Source organism: Talaromyces rugulosus, chromosome III (genome assembly GCF_013368755.1).
Source record: "Talaromyces rugulosus chromosome III, complete sequence".
Taxonomy (NCBI): domain Eukaryota; kingdom Fungi; phylum Ascomycota; class Eurotiomycetes; order Eurotiales; family Trichocomaceae; genus Talaromyces; species Talaromyces rugulosus.
In genome coordinates this window covers 968,829-992,740 of record NC_049563.1, presented here as the reverse complement: position 1 = coordinate 992,740, position 23,912 = coordinate 968,829, and the positions used below count along the sequence as shown (strand labels likewise).

General features: G+C 46.7%; 6 protein-coding genes across 6 annotated transcripts; 3 read left to right on the top strand and 3 right to left on the bottom strand.

Moving 5' to 3' along the window:
- Positions 1–174: 174 nt before the first annotated feature.
- Positions 175–3,317, top strand: TRUGW13939_05198 (uncharacterized protein; the record flags this gene model as incomplete). Its single annotated transcript, XM_035488362.1, has 3 exons — positions 175–526; positions 1,044–1,052; positions 1,111–3,317. Coding segments are annotated over 3 exons (2,568 nt in total), but the record flags the coding sequence as incomplete, so codon positions are not given.
- Positions 3,318–8,887: 5,570 nt separating this feature from the next.
- TRUGW13939_05197 (uncharacterized protein) lies at positions 8,888–10,105 on the top strand (the record flags this gene model as incomplete). Its single annotated transcript, XM_035488361.1, has 1 exon — positions 8,888–10,105. The coding sequence occupies one exon, from the start codon at positions 8,888–8,890 to the stop codon at positions 10,103–10,105; it is 1,218 nt and encodes a 405-aa protein (XP_035344254.1).
- A 1,983-nt stretch (positions 10,106–12,088) lies between these two features.
- Positions 12,089–13,129, bottom strand: TRUGW13939_05196 (uncharacterized protein; the record flags this gene model as incomplete). Its single annotated transcript, XM_035488360.1, has 1 exon — positions 12,089–13,129. One exon carries the CDS (start codon positions 13,127–13,129, stop codon positions 12,089–12,091), a length of 1,041 nt encoding a protein of 346 aa, XP_035344253.1.
- A 1,629-nt stretch (positions 13,130–14,758) lies between these two features.
- TRUGW13939_05195 (uncharacterized protein) lies at positions 14,759–16,937 on the bottom strand (the record flags this gene model as incomplete). The annotated part of the gene is made up of 4 exons (XM_035488359.1): positions 14,759–15,058; positions 15,112–15,240; positions 15,301–15,867; positions 16,170–16,937. The coding sequence occupies 4 exons, from the start codon at positions 16,935–16,937 to the stop codon at positions 14,759–14,761; spliced, it is 1,764 nt and encodes a 587-aa protein (XP_035344252.1).
- Positions 16,938–18,290: 1,353 nt separating this feature from the next.
- On the top strand, positions 18,291–21,269 carry TRUGW13939_05194 (uncharacterized protein; the record flags this gene model as incomplete). The annotated part of the gene is made up of 15 exons (XM_035488358.1): positions 18,291–18,335; positions 18,392–18,453; positions 18,520–18,795; positions 18,855–19,004; positions 19,053–19,169; positions 19,227–19,288; positions 19,347–19,388; positions 19,441–19,473; positions 19,524–19,644; positions 19,701–19,789; positions 19,861–20,080; positions 20,149–20,280; positions 20,340–20,593; positions 20,664–20,778; positions 20,864–21,269. 15 exons carry the CDS (start codon positions 18,291–18,293, stop codon positions 21,267–21,269), a joined length of 2,124 nt encoding a protein of 707 aa, XP_035344251.1.
- Positions 21,270–21,439: 170 nt separating this feature from the next.
- Positions 21,440–23,498, bottom strand: TRUGW13939_05193 (uncharacterized protein; the record flags this gene model as incomplete). Its single annotated transcript, XM_035488357.1, has 5 exons — positions 21,440–21,595; positions 21,666–22,592; positions 22,655–23,052; positions 23,104–23,433; positions 23,495–23,498. The coding sequence occupies 5 exons, from the start codon at positions 23,496–23,498 to the stop codon at positions 21,440–21,442; spliced, it is 1,815 nt and encodes a 604-aa protein (XP_035344250.1).
- Positions 23,499–23,912: the final 414 nt, after the last annotated feature.

Sequence of the window (23,912 nt, the reverse complement as noted above, 5' to 3'; positions counted from 1 at the left end):
AGATGTCAGGGGCTGTGGATTTTAAAATCGACGCAAAGTAATTAATAGTAGTTGCGCGAGCCGAGACTTGAGTTTTGTTTTCTTTTAAAAAATTGTTTGAGGCTGATTTTGACCATTCTTGACTCCCCCCTTGAGATACATACCATTGACGAAGCAAAAATAATAACAATAATAATGCGCACTACCATCTTTTCCCTCATGGGCATTGCCCCCACCGCTGTTCTCGGCGCAACTTATCTTGCAACAAACACCAGCCAATTTCTCGGCGTCACCATTCCGGACAACGATGGTATTCCCATCCTCGCCAGCAAAGACCAGGCAGCCACCATAAAAATATACGGCGGCATACTTGAAGCCGACACACACGTGAATGGGACGGTCCACAGATGGCAAACAACTGTTGGCCAGGCAAACGGCGCCCTTGGCTTTTCTACTGAAGACAATGGCATCCGTCCAACTTCTGGTTTCTCTTTTACGAAAAACGGAACGCTTGTGTTTCGCAATGAAACGGCTAGTCATGGATTCCGTGGGTGTCATAGTGCTGGTTCAGACTGGCCTACAGTGCTCTTTTGGCAGTCGATACACGAACCGCTGGGGGAATATTGTTCTTACCTCTCATTGACAAAGGTGGAGGCTTGATTGGGTTATAAGGAACGTTTGAAAATGACTGTGGTTGCGTTGATTTCAGTGAGGGCGAATTTGGGGTTCTTAAATAGCTAACCTTGGATTTGATCAACAGTCATGACGAGCTGATCTATGAATGCATGTCTATGACTCTATCCTGACTAAACAGGTAATAATATCTCAATAGGATATGCGCACTAAAAAATTAAGGGGATTGTTGCAGTCCCCCCTTAACCCGATCTGGTCGTAGACTTGAAATCAAATTTCCTAATAAATTCTTGGTGGTTTTGATCCTCAATTCCAACCTTTAAGAAATCATCAATTTATAACATTATTTTAGTCACTCTAAAGAATCCCAACACTACCTAACCCTAATCCTCCTAACCTTAACCTAAACCGGACCTTTCTAACCCCTGCAGGGGTGAGGTGTAAGTTAGAGATTGAGAAGCAAAAACACTAATAATTTACTAGGAAATATGATTTCAGGTCTAATACCAGATCGGGTTAGACAGCAATCCCCAAAATTAAAAGCGCGAACGCCTCGGGACCCGCACTGCATACACTGTACACCTTCGTTCCCCGCCATGGCATGTCTCAACGACTTCCCATCCGAGGTTCTGCACCAAATAACAGGATATTTTGAGTATAAAATTGATCTCCATGCTCTTTCCCAGACAAGCCGTCGTTTCAGCCTGATTGCCAATGAAAGACTCTACAACAACTTGCGTCAGGGACGATATTACAGGGACGATCTTTTCATCTGGGCGGTAGAAAATGGAAAGGAGGCATGTGTACGCCGATTTATCCAAGCTGGAATCCCGGTGCCTGTACCTTTAACCTCTCGAGTCGATCATTCGATTTGCATCGCCGCAGAAAAAGGGTATGCAAACATCGTGCGAGTACTCCTGGAGTATGAAGTTCACCCGGATTCTTCACACTGGATGTTGCGGCATCCCCTGGACAGCCCGTTGATGATTGCAACACGGAGAGGCCATGAGTCGGTCGTCAAAGTTTTGATTGAACATGGCGTAGATTTAGAGTATGCCAGAGAGTCTGCCCTCGAGGAACAAATCACACAGCCCTTGTGTATCGCTGTGAAGAAGCGGCACGTATCGCTTGTTCGACTGTTGCTTGACCATGGATGCAATCCTCTCACTCCTGACTATGACTATGACGGCCCCAGAATGGGATGTGCGTGGGAGGCCGCTGCAGGTACTGACCTAGAAATTCTCCGCATATTCATCAACAAAGGCTTCGAGCCGGATTTCAGTGATCCTGCATATTCTTACCTGTCCAGACACCTAGAAGTGTTATTAGAGGCACTGCAAAACGGAGATATTTCACTCGTCAACTTTCTCTTTACCCACGCGGCTAAGCTCGAACCCGATGCCCTTGATTATAACGATAGCTGCCGCGCGATGCTGCTGCATGCTTTGAATGAAGGCCACATATCGATTGTCAAGTTTCTTTTCAGTCTCGAAACTGAGTTCCAAGTTTTTCCGGAGCCCTGCGACGATGATTTTTCCCATGTTTACCAGCGAGATATTCTGTATGCGATTAGCTATGCAGCTGGCAAATGTCCGTTGGACGCTGGATTTCTGCTGCATAAAGCCAACGTGAACAAATTAATTCAAAATAAAAGACTGCGTCCAATTGTCTGTCTTATGATTGGTGCGGCAAACGGTGGAAATGAGGAATTGATGAAGCGCTTGCTGGACATCGACTGGTCTCAAATCGTTCAAGCTGAAGACTGGAGAAACCACCTGAGCTCCTGTTTAGTAATAGCTGCCCGGCGTGGTTATTACGGGCTTGCGAAGCTACTACTTGATTATGGGGCTGATCCCAGGGGCGTGGCCAAAGACAAGCGATTGCAAAGAGGCAACATTCCTCCGATATTCGCTGCCGCCGAGAAAGGATCCGTAGACATTGTGAGGTTACTTCTCGACAGAGGAGCAGACCCCTTCCCTCAGCAGCAGTTTACATTGTTGGAGAAAGTTTTTCGGCAAGAACAGACCTCTGGAGAGATGGTGCGATTACTTCTTGAAAGAGATATCCTTGTACCCAAGGGCGAAAATGGCGACAGCGTTCTTGTGTATGCTGTAAACGGAGGAGCAGGAATATTTCAGCTTGTCCTCCAGCAGATTGGTGGCAAGCTTCCGAACAACTATTACCACCGAGAAGCCTTTGAAGAATCAGTTCGCATGGCAGAAACAACCATAATGGAGATCTTTCTAAAAGCAGGCTTTGACCCTAATTCCAATTGTCTCAGGAAACGAACAAGTTTGCTGGCACTGGCAGCAGAAGTAACTGATCCCCCTGGAATCGGCGAGCAAGCCGTTGATCTCCTTCTAAAATACGGCGCGGACCTGGAATGGTGCGACCCTCACGCAAATCGACCACTGCATTACTGTCCAGACAAACCAGAAGCTTTCAGGCTTCTTCTGAAGAAAGGGGCCAATCCGCTAAGCTACCGTGATTCCTCCTGTGGTTATACACTGTTAAACGCGACTCGGTGGGGTGCACCTTCTACCGTCAAAGAACTGCTGCAAAGCTTTGATGCGCAGGATATACCTTTTGAGAAAGTGAGGCCCATTTTCGAGGAGGTTATCAATGATAAAAAGAGGCAAGGGAGAAACCCGAAGGCGACCGAATATTTATGGCGTTGGTACTATCGAAGGGTCTATGCTTGCCAAGGTAAACCCTATGTACTATATTAACGAACGAGATAAATATTATTTGCCATTACATACATATAATAGAACAAAGTCTAGGGGATTCTACAGACGAATGAATTCCCGAAACAATGGATGTCATCGAATCAATTAATATGACGAGCGAGAGATTATCACAATGTAATATCTATTTGTGACAGATCTTGGTGGTTTAATAAGTAATTGTTTTCACATTGAATGAAGTACTAGAGGCTGAAATAGAAAATCAGTAATGATTCAATGCCGATATAGATAACATTGAATCATTGATTTGTCACATGGTAGAAGCGATTTGACCATTACCCTTTGTCATCGCATATATTCGTTACGTATAGCTTTTATATATACAATTGCTCTTATTGTATTGGCATGTGTAGTCTATCCTATGTATCGCACTGGTAAAAACTAGTGCATGGAAGCACGCATGAAGGCCCGACTAACCCTAGCGGAGCAGCCTAAGAGCTAACTACCCCTCCTGATGGTTAGACTTTGAGATGGTGGATGCATGAATGCCTAATTATATGCAATTTTTTTTTTTTTTTTTTTTTTTTTTGGTTACTATGTAAATGTCAGAGGGGTTGACATGATTGAAATATTTATCGTCATCCCAACCCACAGGAATTCAAGATGGTCCGACGACTCGGTGAAACACCAATCTCATCACCGCTATTTCTGTTGCCCAATAGAGACTTGCATGCCTGACCGGTAACCGTCAGATGCATGTCGAGTGAAGAATTTTTTTTTTTTTTTGAAATAATTTAAATAAATTTAAATTTAGTACCATTATCATGACCCAAAGCGGTCCGATGGCTGTGTGACACCCAATACAGTCGAACGGCCAAATTCATCATTCAGCTACATGTACTATTCTTATCACCCAGAGGCTGAGTACTAGAAAAGAGGCCATGAATATTTTCCGCCCGGGAGAAATGTTGGTAGGGTTATTATTAACCATGCGTCAGTAGCGCTCTCAAAAAGGGGGGCGGTGTGTGTTACTTTTTTACAGCGCATATGTACGTTGGATAATACTAGTACATAGTACTAATGTCGCTCGAGAGTTCAGGTGAGGGGCCGCCCGCCACGTGCTGTACTGCATGTGTAAGGGACTACCAGTCTGTATTGTATTTCATTGTTGCATACGTCGTGGTTTGGTGTTTGGTAGATATGCATCTGCCAGCGAGACACTGGTCTCCAAACTAATGCTATCGATAAGCGGCAGCCCGTTTTAAAAGTTAGGGTTGGGCGAGTAGGGCAAGGACCAAGGGCAAGGGTAAGGGCAAGGGCAAGAAACAAGATGCATTGATCAACTTTTGGCCCTGGCGAATACGCGCACATTACAAGGTCCGATAAGAAAACAAATCAAAATATTATTTATTTAAGTGAGAACAAAGGAAAAGAAGGTATTAATGAATTATCGAAGCAAGGGGCGATGAAAAGCCGGCGAAGAAACCTTCCGGTTGCAAGTAGGCGAGGCAGTTTAACGCTGTCTACATATATCCGTTTATTATTCCGATAGTCATTAATAATAAAAATCAACGCGGGCTTGATAGCTAGTTTTATTTCAACCGATGTGAGGGCATCCCTGTCTTGGGATTTGACGTGTCAATATCTGAGCGCCGCATCGTGCAAGGGGCAGTCTATATAATGGCCGAAGAGAGATTCCGACAATATTTGAAAATAAGAATACCAAGTATAAACAAACAAACAAACAAGTAAGTAAATAAAATTACCTAAAAACAAACAACGACAAGGCCAGATCTCCATGTCTCTTACCGTTTGAAATCAATGTTGTATACGTGTAAAAAGCCAAAAAAACACACTAAGATCAGCTACCAACCAATGCAACGGGATATAAGCCTGGGGAATAATCGTGCATGCAGACCGATTTTAGTTCATGCAGCCAACGCATCGACCGAGTCATCGTTGTTGTACCGAGTGTGAGCCTGACACACACACACACAAACACACACACAACCGAAATTTACGAATTTTGGAATTTCTGTGCCAGAAAAGATGATGATACAGGATGGAGACATGTAAATAGATTCATGCCCAATCTAAGGTGTTAAAAGTCGGTGACATCGGATTCGTATCCACATTACTTGTCATGACAACCTGTTAGGAACTGTTTGTCGAGTTAAGTGCTGTATTGTTAGTATCTCCAGCTGTTCTATTTGTACGGGGTATAGTCGTATCAGTTCTTTTCAAGTGAACATGTATGGTTTGGCGAGAATACGACTTCACCAGCTTCAACCTACTCTACCCAACGAACAGACTATGCAGTATCTGTCCTCTTCAGTATCAGCATCAGCACCATCAAATCTGAAACAGTCGGCACAATCTTCGCAAGAGGAAGATGTAACACAGCAACAGGCGCAAGCACGAGAGATCCTTCCTGGTGGGGTTAGACGATTGTACTGCTGACTGGTAAACCGAAAACCAAAGAAAAAAATGGCTCGCGGAGAATTCGCTGATTCAGACCCGAGTTTTCGGATCTGCTACGTATGGAATACATATACTCGTACCACTAGGAAGAACAGACGGAGTGCATGTAGCACGCCTAGTCTCTAGACTAGAACTCTACTCGCACGAGGCGATGATCACTGACCTGCAGCTAGTTGCTTGGTTGCGGCCCAGACGATGGAGCGGTCAGGGTTGCCCGGTTGATGCCAGACGCTAGCATCGCACGAATTGGCGGTGACGCAGTTGAAACTCTTGCCAGTACTCGTAGTACGTAGTGATTCAAACATTTGAATGTTGAGTTATAGATTAATAGTATGGTAAGCATCCGTTATACCATGTCCCTAACCATGGTACGTGACGGCATTGCCGACGACAAAGTCTGGTTTTGCGGGATAGCGTCCGCTGTGGGTATAGCCGTCTAGGACATCAATAATTAATGATTGTGGCTGAGTACTCTGTAATCTGTACAAAGAAGAAATGCAGTGCCAACAAATTCGTCTGCCTAGATAGTCTGATCCTGGATCTCTGGTTCTTGCTGAGTTTTGAGTCATTCCTCCTTGCGTAGGCAGCCGGGCGGAGCAGTGCAAGACAGTGTCTTTGTCCGTAATAATGAACAATACTCGACGTGTTCGTTGACTCAGCCATTCATGTGACATTATGAGTCAGTTACCTCGGTGGGATGAGGCAAAGTGTAAGTCATTATTGAGGCAAAAGAAGAAGGTGGCGAAAGACATCGGCTATAGATATAAAGAAAATAGGGATAGACATATCAGGTGACCGGTTACTGCCACAGCCGGCGCGTAAACGGAACGGGACCACAGGCGCAGGGGATCGACGGTGCAGGATGGACTACTCAAGTTATGCTGTTTGATTGGCATGTGTAAAAGCGTCCGGGTTAGGGCTTTAGGGCTGCGTCAGCTGAAACTTGGAAACAATATTTTTTATTTCTATCGAATGGGGCGCTGAAAATAGGCCCCCCACGGAAATACATTAATTAATAGTAAGCCACTGAGCGGCGCTTACGGGCCGTGGCCCGCATGGAGGACACCCTCATCGGCCAATATCTACATATTATTGACTATTTCTCTACTTTTTTGTCGCAGCTGAGTTTTTTTTCTTTTTTCAGCTGGATACGCGGTCGGCACAAAAATATCTTAAAGGGAGGAATGTGTGGTTATTTTTGTTTCCCGTTTGTGGTATGTCATCAGCAGGATAAAGGGGCTGGTACGTACGTGCCGACTGGCTAATAAATACTCCGTCGGCTGGTATCAGTCATACGCTTGTCCCACGAAAGAAACTAAATAATTATTAATTAAGAGGCAACGTGCAAGGATGGCAAACGGCACATGTTGGCTGCCTACTACGCAAAGGGTGTTGAATGATCCTTGCGGGCGAACGATACACAAACTCCGAAGCGATGTGACGGAATAGGCAGCCACAAAGCACGGTGTTATTTTTTTTTTTTTTGGATTAATAATTAGTAATTAAAATGCTTCTAGTTTTGCCAATAATAACCTGGATACGATGGAAGGGTGACGGGGAAGTGGCAATAATAATATCATGTTAATTAACATCTGTAGGCAGCAGTGGGCCGAGGCTAGAGTATGGAGTATGGAGTAGAGAGATCTTGCATTGCATCGCCATCGTGCATGAGTGAAAGTCGTCCCTGACTCGACAGGCAAAGATTGTTTCCGCAGCGGGAATGTGACAGGCAACCCTATCGTATGAAAGAAGAATAAGTAATACATAATGAGCTAGGCAAGAGGCGTTTGAAAGGGGGAAATTAATAAATTATAGGCTCCCGCAGGCCGTGATCCCAGCACGCCGGATCCCGCTAGCCCTTGGAGCGTCGCAGACGCTCAAACTTTGGGATTCTTTTGATCTGTGCGGGAAATTTTGTAATTAATTTTTAAAACTTTTTTTATTTCATTAAGCGAGCACACAATAATGATCTTGTCCTTGCTGCTCAGTCAGTTTCAAGTAGGAGTTTGTACAATGTCGAGTACTAGTATGTACTACTAATCATAGATGAGGGTGTCCTGCGAGCGAATAGGGGCACATAGCGCCGCCCTCTTCTGCCGGTGTTCTACGGCTTCCACGGCCTACGAACACGCACCTTGGGCCTGATAACTTACCGTACCGGACCGTACCGTACCATGACCAATCACTCCGACCCCGAGTGACTCATACTCTGAGTATGCTCGGACATTGTGAGTCACGATCGTGTTTGCCTGTCGTATCTACGTATCGCCTTGATTGTAAATTGACCGCAGAGTCATGGATAGTATGGCGACTCCCTTGTGGAAGCCAGGTTCTGCAAGTCTTTCGCATTGCAGAGTGTTTGGGCGCAAACCCACGCCAAGGGCGCCAAGTGGATGCCCAGCATGGCCCCGCCGGGCTAAGGAGGGTCACCGGCTGCTTGCCGCCCACCCCCGGCTCCACTAGCCTAGTCGGGTACGAAACGGCGCGTCCGTACCGTAACGTTACCGGCTGCGACTGTGGCTGTCTCGCACAATAAAACCGAGCCATAGCGCCCACACGCCGGCGACTTCCCTCTCTCTCTCTCTCTCTTCTTCTTCTCTCTCCCAGCCACTGGCTTTACGCGTCAAAAAACCCACACCTACAAACTATCTCTGTCTTTTTTTTTTTTGGTCTCTCGTTGACAGATCGATCTCGGTTTCTGGTCGCCACAACACCGGGAACTTGCAGACAGAAAATCGGACAGGAAAAAACTCTGTTCGATTCTCATATCAGAACGAACTCTCTGGATCCTTCCCCTCGGATCCAACTTCTTCCACGAACAACGTCAACCGTGTTCGCTCACACAACGCTCAAATGCCCGTTCAGTTAAGACACGCTCAACCCCTCTCCTCTCCTCCACCGACTCCTGTGCCTCGGTGACGGGCCTAGTCCCATCAATCTGCTTGTTTTAGAGTCGTTGTGATATCCTGTACAATACTATATAGCGGGTGTTTGTCATTTCTCTTTTTTTCTTTCTCGTTTTTTGCTTCAGCGTCGTGATTTTTACACACCCTCAACCACCGTGAAAGGAAGAGCAAACGTCCATGGTCTCGGTATAACGAACAAGGATGTACCACTACTCCAGCCCACCCCCTCACGGGTGGCCTGCATACGACTACACCAACTCTCCTCCCATGTCGCCGCAATACCAGTCCTACTATCCTGCGGCCTATGCCACTGTATCCCCCCGGACCACCACCAAGCGTGGGCACTCTCGAAAAACCAGCTTTGCCACTCCCAGGGAATCTGGATTCCATCCGGCCTACAACAACTACTACGAACCGGTAGTGCCTGAATATGCGTCCCCGCGCAAGCACGACAATGTAAGTGCCTTTTCTGCCAAGAAGAAGAGGAAACACCGTGCCTCAATGCCGGGTGACCTGCCTGCCAATGGTTTTCGTTTTGGTTACGATTCCGTCCGTCCCTCGCGTACGCCGAAACGACCTATCATTATTGATCTGGTTGACGACGCTGACGATGAGCCGGCTTACATCTACCGCGAGCCCCGGAGATACTCTTCCACAACTCAACGCAAGCCAAGGCCGACCACTGATCATACTACTTTCTTTTCTCAGGTTCCTCCCATCTACGAAGAAGATGTCAAACGATCGCGCTCTCGCCGGGCTTCAACTTCCACCGCCTCCAGGACTTCGCCTGCCAAGCCCAAGGTGGCACCGCCGCCGCCGGCGCCCAAGCCAACTCGCAAGGCGACCGAAGAAGAAGCACGCGCGGCCGACATTCCCGCGGGCTACTCGATCAAAAACTGGGATCCGACCGAGGCCCCGATCCTCCTGCTCGGCAGTGCTTTCGACGCCAACTCGCTGGGCAAATATATATATGACTGGACCGTCTACCACCACGGCGCATCCACTCCGATGGCCGAGGTTGCCGGCGACCTGTGGCTTTTGTTGATCAAGCTAGCCGGAAAAGTCAAGCGAGCGGACGAATGCCTCGGCCGCGTCCGCCGCCCGGAGACCCGAGAGCTACTGAACGACTTTCTCGAAAGTGGCGAGCGCCTGTGGGCGCGCTTCAAGGCGCTGCTCAAGGACTGCGAGCAGTTTATGTGGATGGCGGCCAAGCGCGATGCTGGCCCCAAGGCCCCTGTGTCCATGGGCCGCAACGCCGGCTGCGAGTTTGTGGAGTCGATCTTCGGCCGCGACCGCAAGCTGGAAGACACGGAGCAACTGATGCACGGCATCTACCTATGGGACTTGCGATTTGACGCGAACTGCGAGGCCATACTCCGCCCGTCACGATCATCTAGCCGACGTCAATCGACTGTTTAGCCAGCTACTACTAATACTACTACCACCACCACCACTACAACCACAACTACAACTCCTCAACCAACTACAGTATCAAATACACTACCACCAACCCACCACACCCTGTTTCCCCTTATATTCCCCTATATTCCCCCAAAAGTGATTGTTTGCGACTTCCTGCATCGATAGACGGAAGGTCCGGCTTCATTGCCATGCATTGCATTTGCGGGTTCACCTGGGTCTGCGCATTTACTTTTTTTTCTACATTTTCTTTACATCTTTTTCTATATATTTCCTTTGTTAGCCATTTCCTTGGCGTTTGATTTCTTTTCTTAGAGATACCCAATCTCATGTATACGGAGTTCATCTCGCGATGATACCCCCTTCTTGTTTGCTAGTCAGTTGACTTCTATATACCATGTAATTCAAATACAAGCCATACCTACCCGAAACCTTGCCCAATTATGCTTAGTACGTCCTCGTAAAGTGATTGTGATTATGAAAGTGATGATGCATGTAACATCGGCGGCAAAAAAATGAGGGGGCTCGACCCCGCACGCATCAAGGTGATACTATTCAGCCCGTGCATATTATTATCGCATGACGTTTTTTGGCTTCCAATAGCCGGTTTTCCCCTCCCTCCCCACTTATATCGGCACAATACTATGAGTCCTCTTTTTTTTTTGGCCTGCAATGCACGGTTAATATGTGTCGTCGAGTCAGAAAGCGCCGTCAAAAGTCCATAATAATGCCATCGGATCTGGTAGTGCTTGTTGCATTAGTAGTAGTATGGAATAATTGGGAGTGTATTGTTATTCCTCGCAGCACACTCTGGTCCTACATACCAGTGATTTTGTACAACTTGAATTGACATTAATCACAATAATTAATGTTCTACAAGAACTATTTCATCCTCAATGAACAACTACCTCTAACGCGAACCGGGTAAAAGGCATACTCTAGTTGGGTTCTTATTCTTGGTAGGGAATCCATCACGTCCTTGTTGGTCTGGTGGTATGTCTCCCTCATCTGTCGAGTACCCAAACAACTCGACTAATACATCATGCAGGTTATGATTTCCGCTTGTCACTTGCCCAAAGGCAGAACGAGCGCGGTAGGTGAGATAAATTCTGCTCGTGCTATATATATGAACAATATATACTAATATTCAAAAGACCGGGGTTTGATTCCCCGATAGGGAGGTTTAATTATTTTTTTTAATATTTCTTTTATCTAAACAAAAATAAAATAGAATAAAAACTCACTTGTGGTGTTGTTTTTGGGTATAGGATACAATCAGTTCTTCTTGGTGGTGGATATCATCCGGAGTAACTCACCGCCCGAGGCAGAAACAAGTGTGGGAGAAATGCCACATGGGTGTGTGCCACCAACCCTGCTCATTGGCCCGATATGCAATGCAATGCACATGCATGTGGGTTCTTTGTTTTTTTAGTGTTTGGATTCATTGGCTGGGAGGGGTCAATCGAAGGCCCTCCTTTTTGGGTTTTGTGACTCGTGAGGAGTTGGGGGTAGGGGTGGTGCGTTCATGTGTTCATGTGGTTAATAATGATGTATGTGCACTATCACATTATTTTAGCCGCTTGGGGATAATGCTCGGCTTTGGATATTCATTATTTTAATTTGGATGGAATTTTTGGTGTTTCGGATGTTATCACTTGATCAGAGGGGTGGGATGGACCCCACGTTGTGATGGCTGAAGAGGGGATGTATGTCTTGTAGTCTTCAAATGTTGTGGAGCGAGAATTGCCCTTACGCGGATAGAGATTAGTATTGAATTAGAAATAGATTATAGAAAATTTATTAAATCCGGGAATTCTTGTGGTCCTGTCTTCTAGATTGTCTCACAATAGATGGAGCCATTTCCTTTCCGATATCAAAATCAATACATACAGCCTCAAGCAACTGATACCTTTATTGTTTAGCTACATACAGTTTCGCGTTCCAAATTTATCTAATATACACCAAGCTTCATAAACCTCATAATCATGGAATCAAAGCCAACCCATGCGCACCTTGCAACATCCCTTTCCCGTGTGGCTTCACAGTGTCTACATCCAAAGTCCTCTCCACTTTCTGATCCTCAAGGTCGACGACAGTAACCGTCCCCGAGAAAATATTGGCTGCAAACGCCCTTTTCCCGTCCGGCGACGAGAAGACCGTGAGTGGGCAGACGTCTGTCGGGTAGGAAGAAATCTCTTTAAAGTCTTCTGGGGACAACACAAGAAGTCTTCCATTTCGGTGTTTCACCCCGGAGCTGTTTTTTTCGAAGCAGTACTGGCCAAGAAGCAATCTATCTTGCTTATCAACATGGATCGTCAATGCTCCAGTATCCAGTGGAATGGATTTCACAATCTGATCTGAACTTGTATCGATAACTTTGATGGCATACTCTGGGGAGTTTTGGGCCAAGGCAAAGCCGATTGTAGGTGTAGGAAAGTACGCATATTTCCCATCTTGTGATATTCCTGGCTGTTCACACCCACCAGGGATATCAATCTTGCCAACCATTTTCTCATTAACAAGATCGATTATCGAAATAAAGCCGGCCTCTTTGTTGCAAGTGTATGCTCTTTTGCCGTCTGGAGTCATTACGAACCAGTGGCTTTTCCATTCACTTGGAATTGCCTTGATGACTTTTTTCGTCTTGAGATCAATGGCAATAATACCGCCACTGTGGTGGAAATCCCCAATCCCATTCTCGCACGAAGCATACAGGATATCGTGTGCTTCGTCCAGAATCGCATAGTGTGCGCCAGATGCTGGATAGGTTGGAATCTCCTCGACAAGCGCTCTTGTCTGCGCGTCCACAACACTAATCACCTTGCTAAACTCGCCGTGTTGAGGGTACCACCCCCATTCGTAGGCGTGTGTGACATATAGCAGGTTTGAGCGAGAGTCGTAGCAAAGTTCATGTGGCTCTGCGCGGAGCTTCTCGATTTGTCCGGTCTTTGTGCCGGTAGTGAGATCGTAAAAGTTTAGGGTCTCGCCGCTCTGGCTGACGACGGCGAGGGTGTTGGTGGCCATTTTTTTTAAGGGTTTCTTTATGAATTGATAAATTGAATAATTGACTTGATTATTCAGTCGAGTGCCTTTTGAATTGAATGATCATGGCAGTATAAGTATATCATCAAATCGGAGACGCTAGTCCTAACGCAGCGGCACTATCCGAGTGAGATCGGGCTTGTCGGGTTTGCGGTATACTACTCTAGTAATGGTTAGTGTTTTTTCGGAGACGGCTTCGACTCTAAATCCTTATCTCCGCATTCCCGACGGGCCGAGCCAAATATAGATGCACTAGTACACTTGCGGCAAAGAGGTCCGTTGGACGCATTATGACAGACTCGGGTATTGTAGATGATGAGAATTGTACTTTATTTCTATTTTGGTGTAGACTTTGGGACCTTTGTATCAATTGATTAGAATTATTAGTAGAGCGGTTGGTCAAGACGTTCTAGACCACTATTCTTCTTCTTGGTAGTACCTTTCTATATCAATTGATAGTATCCGGACCTGACGTAAAATACGAACAATATATCAATTCATTGAAACCATCAATTGATATCAATTGATATTTTAAGGTGTTACATGTAAAAGATTAAGTTGAAACCCCCATTGAACAATGACTTGCCATCGATCACATCCGACATGAGGTCAAGCTGTTTTTGCTATCAATTCGGATTCGACAGACGACCTCACGCAATCATTAGGTATTTGGAAAACGAATGAATCGAATTGAAAGAGGGCCCACGAGAAGGAGCTCTTCCCCCGGGTTCAATATAACGAGTTGTGTTTTTCCAGACAATTTATCCGTTCTTATATACCTTCGTAGCCATCGCCTTACAGTGATCCACACAACACCCGGATCGCCATTGCTTCTAAGAAGAAAAGCAGAAACGACCGATTGTACGGGTGTGAATCCATATGAAGTTCTCCATGGACCCAATGTGATTTCGTTGCTCGGCTTCTTTGTTAGACAAACCACCAAATGATATCATCGTAAGGCTGCTCTTACTATATTTTCTACGTGTTTTAGTTTTTCCTTTGCCTCGTTCTCGTCATCTGAAATATCTCCAACTGTAATCCCGAATACTTCCGTGGTGTCGTTCATGTTGATAGGAAGCTGGGTTTCCTAGTTCATGGCGAGTAGAAATCCGCCTTTTAAAAGCGATGACTTCGATCCTAGGTGGTTTGAGGGTTCCTTAAGCAAAATCAAATTTGAGTTATAAAGGATAGTTGATCCAAGAGACTGTACAGAACCCAACTTCGGTGGATATGTAAAGTTACTTTATGTTATGGAAGGAATATTTGGCGAAGGGAGTTGATGCTTGGTGTCCTAATGCCTTAATGCCTGACTGTCTGGTGGGGTCAGTATGCCCCTCGCTGTTAACCAATGAGTGTCCAAGTTTACTAAACCGGGTATAATGTGTGTCCTTTTTTTCTTAATTCAATGTTAGAGGTTACTAGCCTTAAAGTGTATTTTTACATTAGTTCCTGTATAGCACTTACATATGTATATGTATTCTTATGTGTTTATACTGCAAAGGTACAAAATCACCTCTTCCACTTCAAAATGGATCGATTGATCAATAGTAGCATTTACATTAAGCATCACTATATCCATGAAGTCGTACACTCCTAGTACATGCCACAGTATCAATTAAAAAACTTCTCCAACATCGCATTCACCTCATCCCTTGCTTCCAACTGCACCCAATGCCCCCCTGTCGTGACCTGCTCAAACGTAATATTCTCTGCAACCAGCTTCATCTGCTCAGACCCCGGAATGCTGAGTTCGCCGGGCTGTTCGGTAATGACCAACACGGGCATATCGAGCTTTGCGTCTAGTTTGGCTTGCACTTCGTCGTCGATGTTGATATTGTCTACCAACGCACGGTACCAGTTTACTAAGTGGTTGTAGTGGCCGTGCAGGATCTTGCAGTGCGTTGCTTTTTCCTAGGATGTATGTGAGTTTTGGATGAGTTGGAACTGTGCAAATGGATACATACCTCTTCAGTGATGAACGGTGGAAGAGGGGCCCTCTTGTCTGCCTTGAGCCAATTCTCGATTGCTCCAATGGGAGCAAGGTTCTCTTTCCAGAGCTCTGAATTGTAGAATAGCGAAAAGAACGAATCAATCTGGCACAGTCAGCATTATCAAGTCTACAACCAAGAAGGAAAAAAAAAGACAAAACAAACATGCTCGTCAACAACCCTTCCAGACTCTTTTCTAACAAAAAACTCAATATATCCAAACCTCTCAAATCCGAGAAACTGCCTAGTCATGGCATTCACAACCTGCAAATCAAACGGGTCGCCAGGACGCGTATAGGGCACTGACAGAAATGTGCAACTCGCAAGCCTCTGTGGGAAATAATCTGCTAGACGCGACAAAACAGTGGAGCCCATGTCGTGACCGACACCATGCACGCGCTCCACGCCCTCGCGGTCCATAATCTCGACCAGTTCGAGGCACATGGTCTTTGCGCGGTATTCAGAGGGAGAGCTTGGTTTGTCGGTGCCGCCGTAACCGAGCAGGTCCGGGGCCAGGATACCGTATTCTCGGCCTTGGTCACGATCAGAGAAATATTCGATCTGGTGGCGCCAGTCATAGCTGGATGATGGGAAGCCATGCAGGAAGAGCAGCGTGGGCTGCGTTGTCTTGCCGGGTTGGATATGGACGTAGCTGTATGTGCGCCCGGTGGAGGCAGTTATTGTTTTGGCCCACTTGGGGAATGCGATGTGTGCCATTTTCAAATGTTGTTTCTATTCAAATATGTTGGTGTAAGTATTGCAATTGATAGAAAGGTTGAGGTGAGGTGGATTTGGAGTTGGAGTTGACTTTATACCTGTGCTCGGAAACATTACGGAGACTTATTGCCGTTACGAGGTATCAATTGCTACATCACAGTTTTTTGTGTGATTGGTCTATTCTAATTCTATAAAATGAAATCCAAATTAATACGTTCTAAGTTAACGACAAATAAGCCGTAGCTTTAATTCCATGAATTGTGGTCGAGACATCAGGTCTGCGCAGGCCAAAAAATCCAACTAACAGACATGCAAACCTTGATAAAGCCCGAAATCCACAGCGCGCTCTGCATCTCGGCGTCGCTGCGACACAGCCAGCCTGCGATAATAGCGCCGATGGCAATCGCCGCCACCGAGCCTATTCGACGGTTGCGCTTCACGTTCTTGGTCACTGAATCTGTCAGGCCCGGGTCGGAGGCAATGTCGAAGTAGACCGAGGTCAACACGACCGTCGGCAGCTCGTTGAAGCCCATTCCGCGACTGGCCGCGATCTGGCCGCCAAACTGGAAGGCCAGGATGGCCAGAGGGATCAGTTCGAGGAACAGGGGACCACTGGACGGCTGGTCGTGCAGCGAGTGCGGAATGGCGTCGCTTTGGAGGATGGCCGCGGCGACCAGAACCATGACTGCCTGTACGCCAAATGAGATGGTCAACGTGCCTCGTTTGCGGTTTCCAAAGTAGCGCATGATTTTAGCAAAGACAAAGGACCCGACGAAGAAGCCCGAGATGGAGGTGAGTGACTTGAGCCATCCGTACGGCTTGTTATCCGGAATGCCGGCGGCGCCCAGTCCCAGGAAGATGGTGTTTCCGGTCTGCATACTGATAAAGCAGCCAAACGAAGCGTAGATGACTCCATCGCAGAGCCCCGTCGTCAACGAACAGATGATGAAGATCAGGTCGGCATAGTTAGTGCTGACTGTTTCCGACCACCGTTGCACCGTCTTCTTCTCGTTGACAGCTTCCAAGTCGTCTGGGTGTGCCGCGGGCGGGCTTTGTTCTTTCATATCTGCGATGACTTCTGCCATGGTGCGCAAGTCATTTGTTGTCGCACAAGCAACGACGAGTCTACCGCGGGGGTGTTTATTGAGGACGTCGCCGCGGGAAGGATTTCAGGATTTCCGACTGTCTGCGCGTCGGCCGATGCGATTGACGGGGGGCGATTAATTTATAGACAGAATACAGATGCTAAAGATAGTTTCTGCAGACGAACTGAGCTTGGGCCTGGGCGAGAACAGAAACTCCGTCTGACAGCGGAAGGCTTGAGGGGAATAAAAGAGAACCCGAAAAAAAAAAATCGGCGGAAAGCTTCTCCGTTCGCCCGGTGGATTTCGCCATCGTTGATGATTACCATGATAGCCAAGAGAGCAGCCAAGAGAGCGCTATCACTGTTCCGACATGTCGGTGAAGTTGTGTTTGTATACATGATTATTTTCGGCGGTCATAATTTCTTAAATGGGAGTTATGCACTGGTGGAGAAAGAATCGTCCCGCAGCTGCAGGTATGCTGCATACAGACGGAGCCATGAGCAGATAGATAGATACATGTATGGTTTTCTTTTAAAAAGAAAAATAGAATTTATTATGTCAACACAACTAGTGGACTGGATAAGGCCTGAATTTTCCCTTGGCAAATCATCATCTGCGACGCTGCTAGCGTTGCTCTTAATGCATGTGGTGTCAACACCCGAACGCCCAGCATCGAGTCCAGGGTCTATGTACTAAATATATGCAATGGTACGTAGAAATGCGTGCATGTGACATCTGGATTATTCGCCGTGTCTATGCGTTATATACTTTTACTGCCTCACAGGCCGCGGGATAATAAGTCCTTCCTATTATAAGCCCGACACACCTAAGATCTGACCTGCAGCAGCATATTAAAAAAAAGCAATTACCCGGACCCTAATCTATCCGGACTGCAGCCTCGACATGGGGTAAGTAGCGGCTGTTACAGGGTGGTATTCTTCAGAGAAAGTAGACAGCAGTGTGTCGTGTCTGACTCTCCGGAGGAAGGACGATCCCCTACACACACCAGCCTCAAATCTAACTCAGTCTTTACACGTTGTTTATAATGGAAGACACTCTTTCTCATCTGCACAGCATGGACATCACGCCCGTGACGCCCGAGTCAACGCCGGTGTGGGCGCAGACCCCAAGCCGGGGTAATCCAAAATTAGTCAAGCTGAGTTGCGACTTGCATAGCCTCTGAAAGCTGTCAACGAGGCTCTGCTTGTCAGTAGTAGCCGAAAAATGCAGCCTCGTGCTTTTCCAGCTCGTTGTCCTCATAGGCGTAGATTTTTGTTTCTTTCGCATCCAGTATCCTTGATACATTCAGCATACTGTTTTTTTTTTTTCGTGTACCCATCTGTATCAAACAAAATGGAGTTGAACGGGTTGAGTAACACCCAGAATGTCCATAGAAGAGTATATATCAGTCAGTCCACTGTTGTCCCGCAGACCCGGCTGAGCCTTTATTTTAGGTACATCGAGCCGGTCCGGAGCAAGGATTCAACCACTTGTTGAACAACAATAAGCTCGGAATGTATGGACCTAGCGAAATATTGATGATAAACGATATGTGCTAAAGCTAATGATTCCCCTGTATCAGAATCGACAATCCGATCCACTATCGCCCGCCCGATGAGCTCAAGAACGACGTCAGGTCCTTCTACGAAGACCATCAGCTTTCCCAAGAATTAGATCTTGAGCTCCTAGTCCGCGGCGCTCTCCTAGCACGAGATCGGGAACGATTTATGAGAGACATATCCAACTATGACGATGTCGAGGAACGCGCGCTCGAGGAAGAGGATAACCCGAGGCTCTCTCGCCAACCAAAGGAACTGCAAGTCGTCCTCCTGGCTTGTGCTATTGGCGCTATTGTGCAGTAAGATAAAATCATCATCTTTTTTTTTGGCATTCTCCATACCTGATTCCGCTGTCTAGAGGATGGTCGCAGGAAAATCTTACCGGCGCAAATCTTTCGTGGCCGATGGAACTTTTCGATGTAGTAAAAGCAGACGGTTCACTCACTACCCCTCAAACATGGAAATTTGGTGCCGTTAATTCGGTAACTTATTTTTCTGCAAGCTTGATGTGAGAGAAAAGGATTTAAATTTGAGAGCGTCTGCTGATACGAGACAGAGGAGGGTGGCTCTCGGATCCCCTGAATGAGCATGTCTGGGGGCGACGCGGAGCTCTGTTCATTGCCGCTCTGGTTTCTCTTGCCTCGAGCATTGGTTCGGGATATGTGCAAAGTTGGTGAGAATTCTTCCACTTGTATGAGCGATCGCAGCTAACTTTACCGTGTTTTCGTAGGCAGCAGCTCTTAGTATGCCGGCTCTTCCAGGGCATCGGCATGGGAGCCAAAGCATCAATCGGTACTTGACTGATCACAGTAAGAACAAGGGGTTTAGAAGCTAATAGTGATTACTATAGTCCCTATATTTGAAAGCGAAGTTAGCCCTCCAAATATCAGAGGTAAGTGGTGCAGTCCGGTTAGAGTTATCTTCTAACGTTACACCGCATGTAGGGCGTTTCCTTGTATCGTGGCAGTCCTTTGTCGGTAAGCCAAGCCAACCCCTTGCATAAATAAAGTTTCTAAAGACAATGCAGCATTTGGGCTGTTCCTTGGGGCGTGTGCAAACCTCATTTTCCATAATAGTTGGAGATGGCAACTTGCTTCTGCTTTCATCCCGGCCGTTCCTCTGATGTTCCTGGTGCTAGTTTGCTCGGAGTAAGTCTTTCTCAGCTGTATTGTGACACAAATAATACTAACACTGAAACAAAAAGATCCCCACACTGGCTTGTCAAACAGAATGACTACCCTCGCGCATGGAGAGCATTCAAGGGCCTCCGGGAGACTCCTCTGCAAGCCGCTAGTATGTCTCCCCTCATGATTTGTTCCCCTCTCACTCTGTCCTGTCAATTCGGAACTGAAAAAAGTAATTAGGAGACCTATATCAGCTTCACTGTCAGCTCCAAGTCGAAACCATTCTCCTTGGCAAAGGCGATGTCGTGAACGAGATTGAGAACTGGACACATACAGTCAGCGGTAAACTGTTTCAACAAGAGGCCCGACGCACAAACTTTTTTCAACGGTTTGCACAGCTTTTTACTATCCAGAGAAACCGCAGAGCTTGTCTGGCTGCTTGTGTGGTTATGGCTGCTCAGTGAGTTTCATCCTGCCTAATTCTTTTTATTAAAAGCAACGATATCCACTGATCAATCGCCTGCGCAGACAACTATCTGGCGTAAACATATTTTCATTCCTGTCAAACAATTTCATTAGTAATTCGGGAAATGCAACGGTGAAAATATCTAATATTAAATCCCTGTGGCTCAGCTTCGGATTTGGTTTATCCAATGCTGTGTGAGTATACCCTGGACTGGCATTGTCACAGTAACGTGTTAGTCACTAATTCACGAAAGCTTTTCCCCTCTGGCATATTTCACTATTGATAGCAAAGGAAGACGCTTCCTTCTTCTCCTATCCCTATTTCTTATGATTCCGCTGCTCATCGCTGCAGGTTTCAGCTTGCGCATAAATTACACAGATCCTAGCAACCCAATTCGAGTCGGAGTTTTCGAAACCTTTCTAATCCTGTACACCGCTGCATACTCCCCCGGTGCTGGCGTGGTTCCGTTTTTATATTCGAGTGAAATATTCCCACTTGTCAACCGCGGTAAGCTTGCGTGTTTATTTTTGCATATGCAAAATTGAGTACATTACTAACTCTGTATCGATTCATACAGAGGTCGGAATGTCGCTGAGCTGCACCGTCAACTTTTTCCTGGCAGGTGTTCTCGCCTTGACAGTTCCCCAACTGCAATCCTCTCTAGGCCAGACACGCCTTCTCGGACTGTTTGCGTCAGTTTTCCCGTCCAAACCCCCTTTCCTCTTTTGTAAATAAAAAAGAGAGAAGCTTTTTTCTGACAGAAATGAAATTCAACAGAGGCCTGGACGCCGCTGCCGCCATCCTGGTCTGGCTGTTCGTCCCCGGAACGAGAAGAACAATCTCGCTCGAAGAATTCAACTACATATTCGGCGTACCCACTCGTGTTCACGTGCAATATCAGATCAAAAAGGTACTGCCGTGGATTTTAATGGCCTGGATTCCATGGTTTTTGTCCGACTATCTTCCCTGGGTGATCAGGTGGTATCTGTGCTGTGGAGCTGGAATGGCCGAGCACGAACAGATAAGAGACAAGCTGGATCCGCTGGAGGCATTGTACCAGTGGAACTCTGTGCGAAGAATGGAAGCTGAAGAGTATGAAGAAGGAGAAGACGATGATGCTAGAAGTGACGAAGTGCGGATCGCACGAGGAAAGAACGTTGGATTAGGGCTGGAGAACATGTAACTTGAGCATTTGAATTGTCAATCTGGATCAATTCGATTCAATTAGATGCTAAACATGTATTTATTATTTTGTTTACATACAGCCGTTGCGATTTAATTCTCATTATTTACCCCCTTTCATCGCCTATTCTTACGTCTCTACTCAGTCACACGACTCCAACCATGCGACGATTACTCCTTCACTTTCTCGACAATAGTCTCTTGACTCTCTTCAGAGTATGAAACTGGGTCGAGCATGAATTGTTCGTTGTTGAGGTCGTGGAACTTGTACCAGAACCACACACTCTGCACAGCAAGTGCGATAGCAGGAGCAGCCCAAATCCAGATCTATAACATATTAGTCCAACTTTCACCAATATAATTTAAATGAGCATATCAGATGAAAAAATAAACATACCAGATAGGGGTCAACTGTGACTGGAAGCAAAATTTCACCAAAAGCATTTGAAAGAGCTGTCATGAACAAAAATATAGCCATGACAAGGCCCCTCATGGTAGGAGGAGCCCGTGAATAGGCAATTTCGTAAGCAGTGACGTTGCAGAAACATTCTGACATTGCGCTGAGAACTTGGTTCGGGATCTGTAGCCAGATGGATATCGGTGCTACCGTGTCGCAGGTAGAGGCACTGTAACCGCAAGGCGACATTTCGTAAATCTTGTACTGGAGGACGGCGCTATAGACACCAGCACAGGTGGCCAGGAAGAATCCAAATGTCATTCTGTTGATCGGTCCATTTCTGAAGCCCCAGCGGGCCATGAGAGGATAGACGACGTAGCTGAGGAAGGGGACGAAGACAATGATGGTCAACGGGTTGAAGTTGTTGAGCAGATCGTTGGGGGCACCGTTGGTTACCATAGCAGCACCTTGGTTCGTAGAAATGGAACCAATACCGCCATCGTTCATGTTGTAAATGGGAAAAAAGAGGAAGATGTGGCAGGCACTGACGGTACGTTTAACGTCTTCTACCAGTCTATCGCTCCAGTCAACTGTGATACCGCGAGCAGCTAGGGTGGAGGGCTTGGCTGAATCCCAAAAATTCTTCTTCCAAATTTGACCTCTGCTTTCCTTTAGAGCTCTGCCCAAGATTTTGAAGACACTGGGGAGTTCCGAGCCCGATGGCGGCAGTTTGCGCGTCCGCTTGTACATGAAGAAGAGCAGGATTGGTAGAAGGAAGTAGATGGTTCCGGACAGCAGGAACGCAAGCCAATAACCAACATCTTTCTCTGCATACGTCGTGGCAAGTTGGTAGAATGCTCCAACGTTAACCATACCGTAGAAAATGAGCATAGCACGGGTTGTAGTCGCCTCAGGTGAGATAATGACCTAGTTATAGACCTGGTAAGCCACAGCGCAAATAATTCTCATGGAACGAAGCCAGAACCAACCTTTTCTCCAGTTTTAAGAACTTTGGTATACTCTTTTTCCAGCACCTGTTGATCAAGAAGAATGGGAGCAACATTGGGCTTAAAGATACCAGCTCCGACTGCAAGGATAAGAAGACTGATGATGAAGGGAGGTGCCGAGTGAGCAGTTCCCTGCTGGAGAACGCTGGGAATGGCACCAATGATCTGGATAATATGCGCCACACCACAGATAAGAACGCCAACAACAATAGCGTAATACCTGCCGACCTTCACATCTGCCCACCAGCCACCGAAAATGGGTACGATGTATGCAAGGAAGGCGAAGAGCAGGACGAATCCTTGCGACGCTTGCAGGCCCATACCCAAGGCACCAGCGGTCTCCTGAGTGCCTTTAGGAGGAGCTCCAGCTCCATTTCCGCCTATTTATTATTAATATATTTGCGAATTCAAGAACCTTTTTTTTTGCTTACCTTTTGGGAGACCAAACTCGACAAAGTTGGAGAAGAGGGTTTGAGAACCGTAGTACGAGGCACGTTCGGCAAATTCGACCAGGCATAGAGCATAAGCAATCATGTTCAAATTTCCAGGGACTTTGCGCAATGTGGTTTTCTCCTCCTGGGTGGGAGAAGGGTATTCTGAATCATCACTGGCCGATGTGACCGCCGCAGACAGTCCCTTTTCGGTGTCCTGTGCGTGATGGGGAGGGATGGCGAAGGAATTGCGGCCGGTAGGTTCGACAACCTCCTCCGGAGGCCGCGTCGCAATGATGTCGGCAATGATGTTCTCGCCGGTATTGGTAGCTGTACAATGTGTGTCAGCCAGTTCATTGGGGAGAAAGCCATAGTGGCCGGGGAAACATACCCATCTTGTCACAAGAGACGGCGCAAGGTGATAGATTTCAGACTACAGCCGCACACGTGGAGGACACAGAGGAAGAAAGAGGGGGTGAGTCGCCTTATTAACTTTTCGGTTGATTCCGTCTTCTGTGCTGCATAACTAGGTGCTAGCTGCTTCTTGGTGTCTTCCGGAAGCCTGGTTTCAGTGGTTTGGCCTGGTTTTCGGATATTAACTTGACCCCGCGAGCAAATGGCGTTGATACGAGTCCTAGTGGCGGAATATGAAGGCATTTCCATAGACTAAGACCAAAAGCAGCTGGTGATAAGGAAGGGTTACAGTGGGATCAGACGAGCTATGGCCGGGCTACTAAAGGAATGCCTGTTCTAGAAAAACGCGGCATCAAAGCTAGGCGGAAGCGAACCAATTGCATAGGCGCAAGCGA